The sequence below is a fragment of the Heterocephalus glaber genome, unplaced genomic scaffold, assembly GCF_053883595.1.
Source record: "Heterocephalus glaber isolate CG9 unplaced genomic scaffold, H.glaber_assembly_v1.0 deba00001460, whole genome shotgun sequence".
NCBI lineage: Eukaryota > Metazoa > Chordata > Mammalia > Rodentia > Bathyergidae > Heterocephalus > Heterocephalus glaber.
Window position 1 is genome coordinate 3885076 of NW_028258307.1, and position 16787 is coordinate 3901862.

Sequence of the window (16787 nt, forward strand, 5' to 3'; positions counted from 1 at the left end):
AGGTGCAATGATAGAGCCGGAGAATGGGAATAAGCTTTGTTGTTCCTCCACAGAGTAGGGGGAAGAGCTAACAATAATGCACATACTTCACAGGGCTGAGGATTTAGCTCAGTGGTTCCGGCACCTGCCCCGCAAGTGCAAGGACTGAAGTTCGATACCAAAAAAAAAAAAAAAAAAAAATCCATGAATAATGCACATAGTTCAAAAAGCTAGGAGAGAATTTTTAATGTTCTCACCACCAAGAAATAATAGATGTCTATAAATATGTACAATTACCATGTCTTGGTCAAAAATAAAATGTAAAAAAAGAAGACTTTACTAGGCTGAAGAGGGGAATGAGGAGAGTATTTCAGGCAGGATGCATTGAGCTCTGCTTTCCAGAGCGTGGATCTTAAAGTCACTCCTGGTCAAAGTCTGTTGTTGGGTGAATGCATGAATGGATGAACGGACTTTGAGATCTGCAGTAGAAGAATTTTGGAGACTTGGGTATTTAAACAGTAAATTTGAAAAAAAAAATGAGGGTAGCTAAATAGAAGCTAAAAGAGTTTTGGAATTAATACTTCAAAAGTAAGACGTGTGAAAAATAATAGCAATTTTAGAATAACCAAGGAGGTAGAAGGAAAAAATGTACCGCAAGCAGGAAGCTCTCTAACACACCCTGGCCAGCCCAGTCGCCTGCGTGGCCTGCTTAGCTCACTCCTCTGTCCCCACCCAGCCCCTTCTCCAGCCCTGCTCTCTCCAGAGAGTGAGTAGCAGTCTACCGTGATGACACTCAGGTCGCTGCTATGAACCAGTGATCCGGACATCCAACCCCTCCAGGCGCCAGCCCCGGGCGAGGTTGCCCCGCTGGGAGCGCCCCTCGTGCTCAATGGTCCTGCAAGCCCAAGCCTCCACTTGGGAGCCACCAAGGCCCTGGCTGGAGCAATCCCCACTGAGAACCCTGGTAAGGACGCAGGAAACAAAGACACAGCTCTGCAAAAACCCAGTTGGCTGCGTTTTTCTTCTAAACAGTGATTAAAAATAGAAACTCGTTACCAACATTTGTAAATTAGCTCCAAGCCCAAATGTTTTTCGAAGTAAAGCAAGGCTGTTCTTTCTCTGCTAATCCTTACCTATTATCAGTTACTACTTAATAAATCTCTGGTTACACATTCACTGTGAGTTTTCGGTCAGCGCATTCTGAGACTCTGCCGGGGGTGGACAATGGCACCGGCTGGCTGAGGTCAAGGAGGACAAGTTATTTGATTGCTAGATAGGCACTAATTTCTAGCATATTTGTTATGAATTTTAAATTTTACCTTATACATAGTGGGGTATTTAAAGAAATCAATATATCTAGAATTTATAAGCATGCTGAATAAATCAATAAAAAATTAATTAGGCATCATTCCAACTGTAAGACATTCTGGAAAAGGTCAAAGTATGGTGGCAGTAAGAGGACCAGTGATTGCCAGGACTAGGGAGGAGGGAGAGAGGAATACAGAGATGATGATGAAGATGAAGATGATGATGATGATGATGATGATGGTTTGCAGTGCTGTGGATTAAATCCAGGGCCTCATGCATTAGGGCAAGTTCTCTATCACTGAGCTATATCCCCAGCCCAGAAGGAGGATTTTTTTTTTTTCTATTGGTACCGGGGATCAAACTCGGGACCTTGCGCTTGTGAGGCAGGCACCGGAACCACTGAACTAAATCCCTGGCCCCACAAGGAGGATTTTTAAGGCCGTGAAACTATTTGGTACGATACTATAATGTGGATACATGAATTGTCATACAGTGAACCCGAATGTAATCTGACGCATGCGTAGTTTCATCAGCCACAGTGGGGTGTGTTGACAATCGAGGCGCTGTGCGCATAGGTGGGTGGGAGATAAATGAGACATCTTTGCACTTCTGCTCAATTCTCCTGTGAATCTACAACAATTTCATCATTATATATATATATATACACATACACATATATATATATACACATATATATATACACACACACATATATATATATATATATATATTTTTTTTTTTTCGGTACTGGGGATAGAACTCAGGACCTGGCGCTCCAGAGGCAGGGATGGTGCCACTGAGCTAAATCTCTGGCTCTCCACTAAAAATCTAGACAATAGGAAACAGGGAGACAGACCTTTTGCAAATAGGAAAGGGATCTAGAGATAGAGGGAGGAGAGGGGAATGGGAATAAAAAGAATTAAGATATGTTAGTACATGTACCTACTCCCTAATATAATCTTTATTTATTGCAAACAAGTAATAATAGAGAAAAAACATAAAAAATAAGTAAGTCAATAAATAAGGGCACAGAGAAATATGAGCTAAATAAAAAAAATTACTGAAGCCTTTTTTTTCCTGTTGTTGTTCTACATCCCTTAAATACCATAGCCCAGTTCTTCCCCACCACAGCCCTGCAGAGTGTTGTCATTATTGCTGTCCCATTTCCCAGGTGAAAGTTCCAAGGCACGGGGGGCTAAGTGGCTTGCCCAGAGGAACACAGTAAACGGAAGACCTGACTGCACCTTGGGCAGCCCCACTGGGGACCCTTTGCCCTTCACCCTCCTCCTCGACAGGAATCGAGCCCACTGGTGATTCCCACCTTGAATCTGTCTTGTGCACACAGCATATGTTTTTTTTAAGCCAGGAAGGAATGCATCCTGTTTCCCCAGTGATGTCATGTGTCTGTAGGCAGGTTATACAATCATGAGGTAGCAAGGACAAGGGACTATTGTCCATGATTTTCAGGAAAGAGCTAGAGCCCTGAAGCTTCTGCCTATGGCCTGATTTTCCACACACACACACAAAATGTATAGAAATAGTTGTAACAAATTAAAAATAGCCCATCCTCATGCCATCATGGATAGCTTTGTATTCTGCCTTTTTCACTTGAAAATTATTAAGCCTGAAGATCTTCTATTAGGTTTACAAAGCAGGTGTTGTGCACAGCCTGTGCTATCAGCACAGGACGCCTATCCAACTCTTTCTCAGGCTCAGGAGATGGGGAGCAGCGTACCATTTTCAGCAGTCTGGGGTTGATTAGAAAGCACACTCCTGACAAGACCGTGTGGGAGAGCCACGCAGGATGTCCACTGGCTCCCCAGCCTGTAGCACAGGGCCTGGCTCTTAAGCCATGACCAGTAACAGGTTGAGGATGACTGAAGGGTGTAGGCATGTGAAATAGAATGCTAATGGGTTTTCTCTGTCCTGCTATCTTACCTATGCATGACAGGTGGCTTAGTGGAGTCCCAAAGTCTGAGACCACAGTCCTCAGTATCAAATCCACAAACACAGAGGTAAAGAGAGGTGTCTTAGAATCATCTGATTGCAGAGGGGAGGCTGTAGGTTGTAGGCTACAGTAGTCTTGGGAGGCAGACAAGGGCATGTGTGATAAACTAAACTTTAGAGGCTGCCCCTGGACCCAGCACTGAGCTCTGAGACCACCACAGGGCCAGGAGGCAAGCTGACTTTTAGACGGCTGCATCAAGGACCTAGTGCTCCCTGCTTGTTGAGACAGAGATGACTCCAAGCGTAAGGCAATAAGCAGCCCTCAAGACAGTCTGTGATGCAGAAGCTAGCACAAAGAATAAACAACTGGGGTCTCATCTTACTAAAAAGCTTCTGCACTGCAAGAGAAACCACCAACAGAGCTAAGAAACAACCTACAATTGGGAAAAAATTTTTAGCAGCTGTACCTCAGACAAAGGACTACTATCTAGGATATATAAAGAACTGAAAAAAATCAGACCCCCCAAATTCAAAGACCCAATTCAAAAATGGGCATCTGAAATGAACAGACATTTCTCAGACAAAGAAGTAAAAGCAGCAAATAAATATATGAAAAAATATTCAACATCACTGGTTAGTCGAGAGAAGCAGATGAAAACAACACTGAGATTCCACCTCACCCCACAAAGAATGGCTGCTATCAAGAAATCAACCAATAACAAATGCTGGCGGGGCTGTGGGGAAAGAGGAACCCTTCTTCATTGTTGGTGGGAGTGCAAACTGGTGCAAGCACTGTGGAAATCAGTATGGAGATACCTCAGAGAACTAGGACTGGAAATCCCATTTGACCCAGCTATTCCCCTGCTGGGGATCTTCCCCAAAGAATTAAAAGAATCATACCACAGTGATATATGTGCACCCATGTTCATATCAGCACAGTTTGTAATAGCTAAAGCTTGGAAACAGCCCAAGTGCCCGTCAACTGGAAACTGGATAAAGAAGATGTGGGTTTTTTATAAAATGGAGTACTACTCAGACATAAAGAATGAGAAACTAGAGACATTTATAGCTAAATGGATGCATATTGACGCCATACTTTTAAGTGAAATAAATAGGATACACATGTGTAAATACCTAATAGTTTCTCTAGTGTGAGAAACTGAAAGTGTAAAAAAGGGTTAAAATGATTAAAATGAATAATTGATAATTTGAAATAGGAAGAAAAGGCCCAAAGGTGTAGGGGTGGTGGGAGGGGAAGGGGAAAGGAAAGGAGGGAAAGGAAAAATTGTGAGAAAAGAAAAAAAATGGAAACAAAGTCTTTGTAAATAGGGAAGGGTGGAGGGGAGGAAGGGAGCACAGGAAATGGGGAAAAAATAAGAACCAAGATACATCATGTACAGGTACAAACACCCAGTGATAAATGTAAATGTATGGTATACCTAAAAGGTACCAATACAAGAATTTAAGGAAATAAAAAAAGACTGTCTGTGATGTATTTTCTCACAAGCAATAACAGTCTCAGATGCTGAGATCAATGTGGAACCCTCACCTTCCCTTCCATTCTCTCTCTCCTTCCCCCAGCCCCGTAGAAGAACAGCAGAGCTCTACTCTCTGCTAACTTGAAGGTCATGGGTAAGGTTAGAACTCTCCCTGGCCCTGCACTCCGGCAATGGTCCTACAAGTCCTCACAAGGGAGGCGGACTACATCCAAGTTACCTAGGAGGCTGGTCAAGGTACATCTTCTAAGGTCTCATCAGGTCCATGGGACCAGAGTCCATGGGTGGTGGGTAGGGAGTCTCCAGTGTATTAAGTTGCCAGGTGGTAAGGGTTTTGTAACCAGAAGTTGCAATCACTGCTCTGAATAAGATAAGGGTACCTACCAGCAGCAGAGGGAGGTGGAAAGGCAGGTGATGGTGAATCTGAGTGGCACTGTCTTGGTCAAGACAAGGCTACAGCACAAGTAGCTGCATCATTCTCTTCTGTCCCAAAGGCCAGTGGCTCCCTGACAGCCAGGAACAAGGCCTTATTTCTAAGACTGTCAATCTAGTGAAGTCTGTCATTTACGTGAGGATGCCATTAGGCTGCTGTTGGGAGAATGGTGCCTTCCACTGTCAGCTCATCATACCCCTCCAAGTGGATCCCTTGAAATTCTCTAGTTTATGCTTTTCCTTCCATGGATCCCTGGGTCTGGAATGTAAACTCTTCCCCCTACCCTGTCATCTCCCAAGTGACATTTTTCTCTTCCTTCCAGGAGCCTCTCAAATGCATGCTCCCTAGCAGCGTCAGTGGCTTCTACATGGCAGACTGGCACAACTTTACTCTGCCTCATACTACGGTCACTGGTGTAGGCATCTGTCACCTCCCGGCACTGAGTGTGCTGGCACTGCCGGATGATGTGTGTATCCCCCTGCATGTGCACTGAGGGCTTGCTGGAGCTGGCATGCAGCAGTGGGCAGTGGAGTTGGAGATCCCACATTCCCATAGCCCTGGGACCCAGCCAAAGCACTTGAGCAGCAACAGAGAAAATGGGTAGATGGGAGACACAGACAGTATGGAGACAAGGTTAGGCAGGGGGAGGGCAAGGTGGGGGGGGGACCAGGCACCGTGGAGCTGGCCCTCCTCTCCCTTCATTTCCGGTGATCAGATGACAAGCACCTCAGAGCCCCACGGCGCTGGCCTCTTCTCTTCCCTCCCTGGCTGTCACATTCCCACTCTTGCTTCCACCCCAGATAGGAGCAGTCTGGGCCAGCCAAGACCATAGCACAGTGCACTCCCAAGGCAGGCCTGAGGGCCACCTACCTGAGCTCCAGACAGCCCAGCTGCAGGGCCATGCCCTCGCTGACCTTGCTGGCGTAGCGCTGCATGTAGTCATTCCGGAGCTGGCAGGAGAGAGGCCTGGGTCAGACTCATGCCTGCATCCCCATTCCCTGAGCACTCTCTTGCCCCGAGCCTTGCCTCACGGTCACCCCACCATGAACACACATGAAGCAGGGGTGCAGAGCAGAGCTGGGCTCTGCTTCAGCACTGCCCCTGCCCCATGGAACCCTGGGAAATGGAGCTCCTGCCTCTGCATCCTGAGGCTGTGGGGTTTGGGGGAGTTTTTACACACATTCTCCTGCTCCATGAGGCCAGGGCCCAGAGTCCCCTCCCCACCCCCACTTTGGAGAGAAGGAAACTGAGATTTGGAGATGAGTCAGTAATGTGTCCAAAGCCCTGGTGATGAGCAGGAATAGACGTCACCCAGGGTCCAGCAAACATTTGGCTTGGTGTCTAGCAAACCCAGAGGGGATGCAGGAGGAGCTGAGAGCAGACAGAGGATGCGGGTATTTGCTCACTCTGCTCCATGCAGGTGCTGTACCGGTTGCTGATTTTATCTAGAAGTGTGAAAAGTAGCTGGGAACAGCTCAGAGAACCCGGTATCACGTTTTCAGAAGTGTTGTGTGTTGGTGGACATCATGTCGGTAGCTTGAAATAGGCCATGATGGGAGAATTTACACCATGGGAATTGGCAAGTGCTACAAACCTGAGAGTTTTTTCTTTCCTAGATCCACTTTACCAGCACAATGCCAATGATATAATTTAGTCCTCACAACAATTTTATAAGTAGACAGTATTATTATCCCATTTTCTAGAAGAAGAGACAGCTTCATGCAGGTGAGTGAAGTTCTGAAACACCGCGTTCCTAAATGGTAGTGCTGGACTAGAAACCAGGTATGTAGGATCCCAGAGCCCATGTGTTAACCTGTTCTTTCTGCTGCACTGGCTGGGTCTCCTGGCCACCATGGAAGCCCAAGCGGTGCTGGGAGCATTAGGAATGAGTTAACTTGGATTTAAGCAGCTCAGAGAGAAACAAGTTGGAGTTGCTGACCATGACTTTTATAGAATCTTCCTAGAAAGAGCCTCCAAAATGTGGGCTTTGTGTTTCCACCTCCCTAGGAGAGGGTGGATAGGATTTGGCATGGAAGGGAGCACCGTTTACCTGTTGGTAGAAATAAAGCAGTGTAGTCCTGTCTTCTTTCAGGGTCTCCATGAAGTCTTCTGGCAAGTAGCGGATTTGAAGGTCATACCTGTGATGGGATAGACTCTGGTTGACACAGGAGCCAGGAATCTCAGGGAGCAGAGCAACACTCCAAGGCAGAGGCACCCCCTCCCAGCATGCAAGGGCTGCTCGTGAACTCTTGGCTGCCCCTTCAACACCAGCTCCTCTTCTCCCTTCTCTGTGGTTGGGTGGAGGGCCATGACCAAGAGGTGGCCAAGGAGCAGTGCTCAGAGCCAGCTGTGATTCATCAGCTCCCCTCCCTTGTGTCAACTGTCTTCCTTAGGTTCAGGGGCCAGCCCTCGGCCTGGCATCTCCATCCACCTGGCCCTCCCCTTCACCACAGTGCCAGCAGCATCCTGCCTGGAGTGTTTCCTAGACTTCTACCCTGACGTGAGGATGACGCATTATGAGCCCACGTGAGGCCTTGAAAATACGTGCATCAGACAGTGCAGGAGGACTGGGTCTAGAATGCCTCTCAGATCTGCTAGAAGGTTCTGAGGCCAGGGAGCACTCTAAGGAGGAACTTTGCACCCCACATCCATCACCGCCATTCCTACCTCCACTCAGCTTCCACATGGAGACACTCGTACTTGTCCTGCACCTCACCCACTGTCATCTGTGGGTGCAGCCAGTGGATCTCATCTGACTTCATGTGCTTTAGCCTCAGCCCATAGCACTCAGCCAGCTGGATGTTGGGCCCGATCCGCCCACTCAGCAGGATGGAGGTGATGATCTCCTATGGAGGAGAGAGGGCCGTGACTCAGGGGTGTCCCTTGCCAGCTCCCCGAATCCTCATGTGCTCCCATGCACGCAAGCACGCACTCACGCACACACAAACACGTACCACTGTGATTCTGTTTTAAGGTTTTGTTTGATTCTTTAGTACTTAGTGCAAGACATGGTACCTTGGGGGTTCTATCTGATGAGTGAACAACTTGGCAACATGACACGGAGATGGAGGAACTGAGAGAGGAGAGCAGAAATGAGGAAGAAAACAGATTCTGCACTTCTGCATTGTGTTCCAAAGTATTAATAATCACTGAGCACCTGCCACGCAAAACGCACCTTCTGAACGGTTTCTGGCTTAGCTAGCATTACTGAGCACTGCTAGAGACTCTGCACGTGATTCCACTGAATTTGCGTGACACAGGGAAGCAAACAGGTGTCACCATCCTCATATGGCGATGGAGAAACAGATGCAATCACATAGTTCACGGAGTTAAGCTGAGACTGTGAACCCCGGACTACTGGACTCAGGATTCCCACTAGGCAAAGCTGATTAAGGAGACAGTGGGGCAGGCAAGACTCACACCAAGGGAGTCAGTGGCACAGTTCCCACTCAGGATGTGTGGTCACAGAAAACAGAGCTGGCAAGAAAGGCGCCTTTCTTATTCTTGCCTTCTTGTCACCCAGAGGCTAAGTGGGCCACCTGCCCACAGCCTGATGCCACAGCTTCCTGGCCCAGACTCAGTTGGATCAACAGGAGGGCCAACTGGGCAGCTGCCTGTAGCACACCAGGAAAGTCCCGCCTTGCTCTGAAACCACTTTGGGACCATTTTAACTCAGGTTTCTCATGTGGTTCTAGAGAACCTGGGGGAGCCAAGGCCTCTCCTGAGGGCAGACCATTCCCGGATGAACACTTTAAAGCTCACAGCACCGAGAGCTGTGTCAGATATCACGGAGGCCGAATAGTGTGGAAGAGCCTGGCTGCTCTCTCACAGAACAGGAGCAGCACTTCATCATTTAGGTTTTCTCTTTATTTACATGCCTCCCAAGAAGTTATCTAATTTAGTAAGTGAATTGATTCTTTAATTGCAACACAAAGAAGGAAATAAGCCATTTTTCTTAAAGGAAAATCTGCTTCTTCCTATCTCCACTAGGAAAATGTCAAGCTAATATCTCAGTAATACTGGTTTGATGTGATGCCCAATTATCCATCTGCCTGGGCACACATGTCTTGGTCTAGCTGCCTCCTGCCAGCCCTCTTGGATGGCTAAGTCATGAGGCTAGAAGACAGCCAGAGGAAAGAAAATGTGCACAACTCCTGCTCCGTGAGACAGATGGGGAATCTGAGGCAGTGAACACACAGTAGTGTCATAACAAACCCGAGTGGGAGGCAGAATCAAGGCTGGGGTTGGAAGGAGGCTGTGATCTATGGTGCCCAGATGGAGAGCCCGTGGACAAGAAGATGAGCTCCGAGTTGCAAAGGAGATCATTTTGTCAGCCCCTCCTCCCACTCCTGCTGTCACTGACCTACACTACTCTGTTCACTTGGTCAACTGACATTTACCCAGAGCCCTTTTCCCTTCTAAACCCCACCTGCAGTCTCCATCACTGATGTTTAGACCCACAGCCTTCCCCTCCTAGACTAATGTCTAATTGCCTCAGGGATAGGACCCCTGTGCTATGTATTATTGAAAAACTCAAATATATACAAAGCAAATACAATAGCCCCCTCCACATTCAACAAGGACCAACATCCTGCCTTTCTTCCCTCATTCATGCACCACCCACTCTTTAGGCATGACTCAATTGATTATTTTTACAGTTCTTCTTTTAAGGTAAAATGTATATACATTAAAATGAACAAATTTTAACGGTGTGATTCTGACACATGAATTACACCTGTGTAACCCACACACCAATGAGGAAACAGTGCTTTCCAGATCCTTGTATCCTTTCTCAGCCGACCTTCCTGGCCACGCCCAGCCCCCACCCAGGCAACCACCTCCTTCCTCTCCCAGTGTCAGATTTTCCATTCTAGAACTTCATAGACATGCAGTCCTTTAATATGTGGCCATGCTTGTGTCCAGTGTTTTCATAGTGTCTGAGGGTCATCCACGTTGCTGCATGTCAGCAGGTAGTTTCTTTTTATGTGTGGGTTATACTCTGTAAACAAACCACTGTGTCCTCTGCTGGAAAACAAGACTACTTCTAAGTTTTCACTATTCTGAATTAAATTAAAAGTATTTTGTATATATATTATTTTGGAATACATATTGAGGAGGATTACTGGGCCAGAGACGTAACTTTGTAAGAAAGGTTTTAAAGGTTGGCTTCATAAGAAATTGCTGAGATTATTCTATTTTATACTTCCACAGTGACATGACACTCCCCTTACACCACATCTCCATTAATATTTGGTGTTGTCAGTCTCTTTTTATATTAGCCACTTTAGTAGCTATATGGTGGCTTGTGTCTAGATGACCCCCAAAGCCTTATGCAGTCTTTTTCCAAGGTAGCTAAATCTAGAATGTGTGATGCTGGGATTAAGGTCGTGTGATTACTAAACCACTACACAGGAGTGGTTGGTTTGGCACCGCCCTTATTCTGGTAGTCTGAATAAGAGAAAAGGAGCAGAAAGACACTGCTGAGGTCCCTTGTTGCTTTTGCTATCTTGTGGGTGCCATGAACTGTTTTCCTCTTCGATGCCTTTTTGCCATCCCTACCTTGGAGCCAGTTGATTATAGACTGAAGCCTTTATGAACCATGAGCTAAATAATCCCCTTCCCCTCTAACTTTGGGTGTCAGGTATTTTGTCTCAGCATCGAGAGAAGAGTAACTAACACATATATAAAGGAATATCTCAATTTACTTTGTTTTGTTTTGTTTTGTTTTGTTTTGGTACCAGGGATTGAACTCAGGTCCTTACACCTTTGAGGCAGGCGGTAGAACCACTGAGCTAAATCCCCGGCCCTCAATTTACTTTTAATTTATACCTTGCTAATGAATAAAGATAATGTTATTTGGATGTTTTCATGTGCCCTTTCAGGTATTCATGTTCCTTCTTTTGTGAAGCAAATGTTCAAATCTTTTGCTCATTTTTTTCTGGTGAATTTTTATCATTGAATTTAGGAGATCTTTATACATTCTAGATAAGACTACTTTCTACAGTATGTTTTATGAATATTTCCTCCAGGTCTATAGTATGTTTATTATTTATTCCTATATCAGTCTTTTGATAGAGCTTAATTTATTGAAGTTTTCTGTTATGGCTAGTGTTTCTGCATCCTCAGAAAACATTACCTGTGCCCAGGTCATGAAAATATTTTTCTTTTTTAAATAAGCTTCTCAATTTTAACTTACTTTTAGATCTGTGATCCATCTTGAATTAATAACATACGTATGGTGTGAGGCAGGAATAAAATGAGTTTTTTCATCTAGATCTACAGTTGGTCAGCATTGGTTGTTGACTTCCCTTTTCCAAGTAAATTCTTTTCTGTCTTTGCAAAAATTCAATTGACCACCTATGTTTAGGTCTATTTCTAAATTACCATTTCTGTTCTGTTGAGCTTACAGTACTGTCTGCATTGCTGTAGCTTTAGGAGAAAACTTGAAGTAAAATAAGGTAAGTCTTCTAGCATTTTCCCTAAGATTATTGGGACCTTTTAGGTCTTTACATGTTCATGTAAGTTTTAGAATCAACTGTTCACTTTCTATTTCAAAAATATGCAGCAGGTTTTGTGTTAAAACTATAGTTTTATAGGGGAGATCTTGTATCTTAACAGCACTGAGTCTTACAATCCCTGAACATGGTATATCACTGTTTGTTTAGATCTTTAGTTTCTTTTAACAATATTTATAGTTTTCAGTGTACAAATTTAGTCCTAAGTAGTTTGCATATTTTGGTGCTTTTGTAAATTGGGAATTTTTAAAATTAACTTTTTTAAAATGTGGGGTTCACTCTCTCTGTCACTTCCCCCTAATTTCTGTTGCTCTCTCAGACCCAGGTTTTAACTTCTGACACCTCAAGTTAGCAAGGCTACATCTGCCCCTGCTAACTGGATTGTGCCCTCAGGCGAAAAGTCAAACCTGCAGATCTTACTCATCACAGTTTATCTTTCACAGACAGATGTCCTTCTAGTTTCTGCCTGGTGTGTTCATTCTCCAGTGCCTGAGAGGTCACTTGTAAATTTTATCCAGATTTTATCACTGTTACCTGCAGGAAGATTAGTCCAGCCAAGCTATCCCACGATATCTGAAGTCTCTGCTATTTTATGAGCAATTCTGTGTTCACTGCAAATGGGAGAGGGCTGGGGAGCAGAAAGCTGGCCAACCATGATTCAGATTTTCAGACTGGAAAGACCAAGTATTCGATTAGAGGGTTGGAGCTTTGAGCTACGCTACAGTCAGCCTGACCTTGAGGGATAAGGGAAGTTGGAGAGCAAATCCAATTATGTGGCCAATGATTCAATCAATTAATTCATCATGCCTACATAATAAACCCTAATAAAATTCTGGACATAGAGCTCAGGGAAGCATCCTGGTTGGCACTGTGCCCTGAGGCACCAGGTGGGTAATGTGTCATGAGGACAGGGAAACTTCATGTTAGAGATCTTCCATATCTTGTCCTATGTATTTCCTCATCTGGCTGGTTCAAGTTTCTATTTTATATGATCCAACTATGATCAGTACAGCACTTTCCTGAGTCTTATGAGTTGTTCTAGTAAAGTGTCCAACCTGAGAGCATAGGAGGAACTCTCAAATTTTCACGCAGCCAGTTGGTCAGAAGTGGGCCCGTCCTGGTAATCTGGGAGTTTGCAATCCGGGTGTGGGAGGGGCGGAGTCTTGTGGACTGGGCCTCAGCCTTTGAAACCTGTGTCAACTCTAGAATTGCACTTTGTCTGAACTGCCTGGCACAGTATGCCCATCCTTCAGCACAGCTGGGGTGGGACACAGCTGGTGATCACTAGTGACTTTGTAGTCACCTGAACCAAGAGACGAGTCCAACCCTGATTTCCTTCTGGCAGGATGACGAGCTCCCTGGGCCACAGCCTCCTCCCTGGAGTTCTCTACTCGACCCTAGCTTGCTGCAGAATGGTTTGCCATACAAAGCACAAATGATCGTCTGCCAGGCTGCAGGGACAGTTAGGGGCTCCCATGCACACACGCACAGCGTCAGCAGTGGAGAAACTTACATTTCATAGGTGGGAGGAAGTCACTGGCTTAAATTCAGGGAGGTTGGGGTAGAGCAAGGGCAGAAGAAGCCCAGAGGTTTGGAGTCATCTCCCCTGTTGGCTTCCAGATCCGCCCTGCCTTCCTCGCTCCTTCTCTGGCATTCGTGCAGCTTCTTACAAAAACAGTGGGAGCAGCGACATCAGTGCTCTACCCACAGCTCATCAATTGTCATCAATGAGTCAATATTTCCTTCTCTATTAATAAATCACTCCTTAAAAATGACAGCACAAGATGCTTACCCACTCACTCCATTGCCATATGTAACATAATTCAAGAAAACCTCTCTTAATTAATTTGATCACATCCTATGGAGATGAGCCCAGGGTTCCTTCTTGCTACAGGAAGACATTTTTTCCTCCCTGATGAGGACTTCCTCGCACTCAGGCTGCCCATGCCTTGCAGCATGGATGTGAAAACCCTTCTCACGCTTTCTTGCAAATATCCTTATTTCTAGGGCTTTTCTTCCTGCTTGGCTAATGCTGATTTATTTGCTTTTTACCAAATAGGGTGAAAACTCCAAACCGCCTTTTCCTCTCTCTCTGTTCTCTGGATTTACTTCTTATAGATCAGAAACCAAGAAAGAATAGGACTGGGTAACTTGTCTCTAGGCCCAGGATAACACAGTCACGCACATTCCAGTCAAGCATGGCCCACAGGTAGGAAAGTGAGGCCATGAAATTCTACCACCTAGTGGCATCACAGCTGTCTTTGCAAAGCCAACTCTATAATGCTCACAAGGACAAAACTGCCCAATGACGCAATTTTCCTGTCATTAAGTGACACATAAATCTATTTCTGAAAAGGAAAAGGCCATCCAAGCAATTAACTTCTTAATTCACTTTCCTCCTCTGTCATCAGTACTCAGCACGTCATAGAACTTCTTCAGTATTCTGGGTTCTCAGCCTCATCTATGTGTAATAAACACCCAATTTTTTTTCCTTGATGTTATCCAACATATTTAATGTTAGTGGCTGGGTTTGTAGAAGCAACATGATAGCTGAAGCCCACACCATCTGCCCTGTACCAGGATTGTCCTCCTCAAAGAGTGACCTTTGCCTAAAGTCACACACCTTACGAGGGGTGGCCCATGTCCAGCGACTGGTCTCGTCCTTTCATCCCACTCTGGGGCAGCTCTCCTGGACTGCCCCACTCGAGCTCCCTGCACCATGGGCCGAGGCCTCTGCCACACTGCAGCCCCAGCTTCTCCTTCTGCTGGGTCCTGCACTCTTCCCTCCAGGCATGGTCCATGGGAGTCCTCGCAGGACTCCTCCCTGTGACCCTCCATCTGGGTCTCCTTCTGGGAGCCTGACAGGGCCCTGGTCTGCACATTGCTTTCCAGCCTCCATTCAATCTTCTCCTTATTCTTTTTTTTTTTTTTTTTTGGTACCAGGGATCAAACTTGGGACCTTGCACTTGCTCGGCAGGCGGTGGAACCACTGAGCTAAATCCCCGGCCCCTCTCTCCTTATTCTTTACTCCAGAATGTTCTTCTTTTTAAAGATGACTGGATTAAAAATTTTAATAAATAAAATACTCTTGAGACTTTGTTCCCAAGACTTTTGGTTATTTATTTTAAAATGTGTCACTCTGAGATTAAGGGCAAATTCAAGTAGGTAACTTTGGTTGAAAATTCTCATTGGTTCCTGGTTCCTCATTTTTGGTGTGTTCAGATAAGACCCAAACTTTGAAAAAAAAATTCCATGGAGGAAATATCCCACCCCACTTTCTTTTCTTTTAAAAAATTGGTTTATGTTTGTGACACACGATAATTATATTCATTTTTAGAAATTGCGATGTATATATATTGTATTTTGATCATTTTTGATACTCTCTCCCCCTTCATCTGTTCCTCCCTCCCCTGACCCTCTTCCACATCTCTCTGAAGTCTATCTTCCTTTTTCCCACCACCTTCCCTTTATTTTGCTTTCAGATGTAGTTATATTTTGAGTTCCCATATAAGAGACATCATGTGATAATTCACTTTCCACAAGGCTCAACTTATACAGCACACTTATATAGGCATAAAATGCTCATTGGGATTTCCAACCACATATTTCTTCCAGTCCTGCCTCCCTTGCTTTGCCCTGGATCCAGTGCTCTCTCCTCCCTCAACACAGCATGCTCTTACATTCCTCTGTGCCTGGGAACATTCTACTCTTCCTGCAGGGAGAACCTGGGCTTCATCTCTCCTATCCTCTCCTCTTGGTGAGATGCTAGGCATCCCAGATATCCTTTAAGGCTCAGTCAGCACCATGAGGTGCTCGGGGAAGCTGGTTCTGCCTCCCACAGACAGGGTTTTTGCTTCTTCTCCTGAATCCCAAAGAACTTTGCACATACATCCAGCAAGATGTCCCCATAATGACATGGTGGGGTTCCAACCTATATTTCTTCAGAGTGTGACCTTATTTTCAGACTAATCAGGTTAAAATGAGACTATAAGGGTGGGCCTCTAATCCAGTATCACTGATGTCCTCATAGAAACTTGGATACAGAGAGACACACATACAAGGAGAATATCATATGAATAATCAAGATTTGAGTGATGCATCTGCAAGCCAAAGAACACCAAAGATTGCTAGCAAAGTGGATGCTAAGACGTGACAACGAAGGATCCTTGCAAGGCCTAGAGGGCACCTGGCCCCTCTGACGCCTGGATCTTGATGTTTAGCCTCCAGAGCTATGAGATGGTCCATTTCTATTGTTTTAAGTCACCCTGTTTGTGGTACTTCATTATAGCAGCCTTGGGAAACTAAGAAAGACATTTTCCAATAGAAATTCAAACAACAGTCCCTGTCTGACCTTGGATTAGACAGACTGGGCAGTTGTTTGGTTCTAATTGCTAAATGTTTATAAAAAATTTTGTTTCCTATCTTGGCAGTGACATCCCAATGATATTCTTTCAAGAAATGATTGTAAATATTTAAATATTATTCCAAACATGTTTAGTTGTCAGACTAATACTTTTTGGAGTGTGACACTCTACTGAGACTGGCCAACTTTATGTGGGTTACAGATGTGTAAAGAGGTTAGTCCAATAGTGAATATACATTAGATACTCAATAAATGGTAGCTATTGACATTATAGACAATGTGCCTAGTAAGCCTAATTGTGTAAACTATTTGGCCTTGGGAGTGCCCAGGGATTAGTGGAACACATTTGTGGATATGTTTGGGTAGGTCACGGAGGCTTGACTTTGGGCCCTATATGTGGTCCCTCATCTTTCCACTTTGGTACTGTTCTCCTGCTCCTGTTCCTGGCTGTCATGAACTAAGCATCTTTGGTCTCTCGTACCCTTCTGCTATGATACGTATGCCTTGAAGCCAGCTGATCATGGACTGAATCCTCTGAATCTGTGAACCAAATTAAACCTCTCCTCTTTCAGTTGAGGGATATTGTGTCTCAGCAATGGGAAATCTGACTAATACAGAAAATTGGTATAAGGGATGGGATTGTTGCTGTGAGTATACCTGACCAATATGGCTTAAAAGTTTTTGGAAGTGACTTGTGAGAAGAGTTTGCAAAGGTTTGGAGATGCAGGATAGAGTAGTCCCAGAAT

At 45.0% G+C, this 16787-nt stretch overlaps 1 protein-coding gene across 7 annotated transcripts in view; it reads right to left on the reverse strand.

Annotated features, from left to right (window-relative positions):
- The window catches only part of Ptk2b (protein tyrosine kinase 2 beta), a 117261-nt gene that overhangs the window by 27233 nt on the left and 73241 nt on the right, over window positions 1-16787 (reverse strand). For all 7 annotated transcript variants that reach the window (XM_004848383.4, XM_013073413.3, XM_004848382.4 and 4 more), the window contains exons 3-5: window positions 7831-8009; window positions 7214-7301; window positions 6034-6113 (exon numbers count right to left, since the gene is read on the reverse strand). In XM_004848383.4, coding sequence (XP_004848440.1) covers window positions 6034-6113; window positions 7214-7301; window positions 7831-8009 — 347 coding nt within the window. The remainder of the gene's footprint in view (window positions 1-6033; window positions 6114-7213; window positions 7302-7830; window positions 8010-16787) is intronic.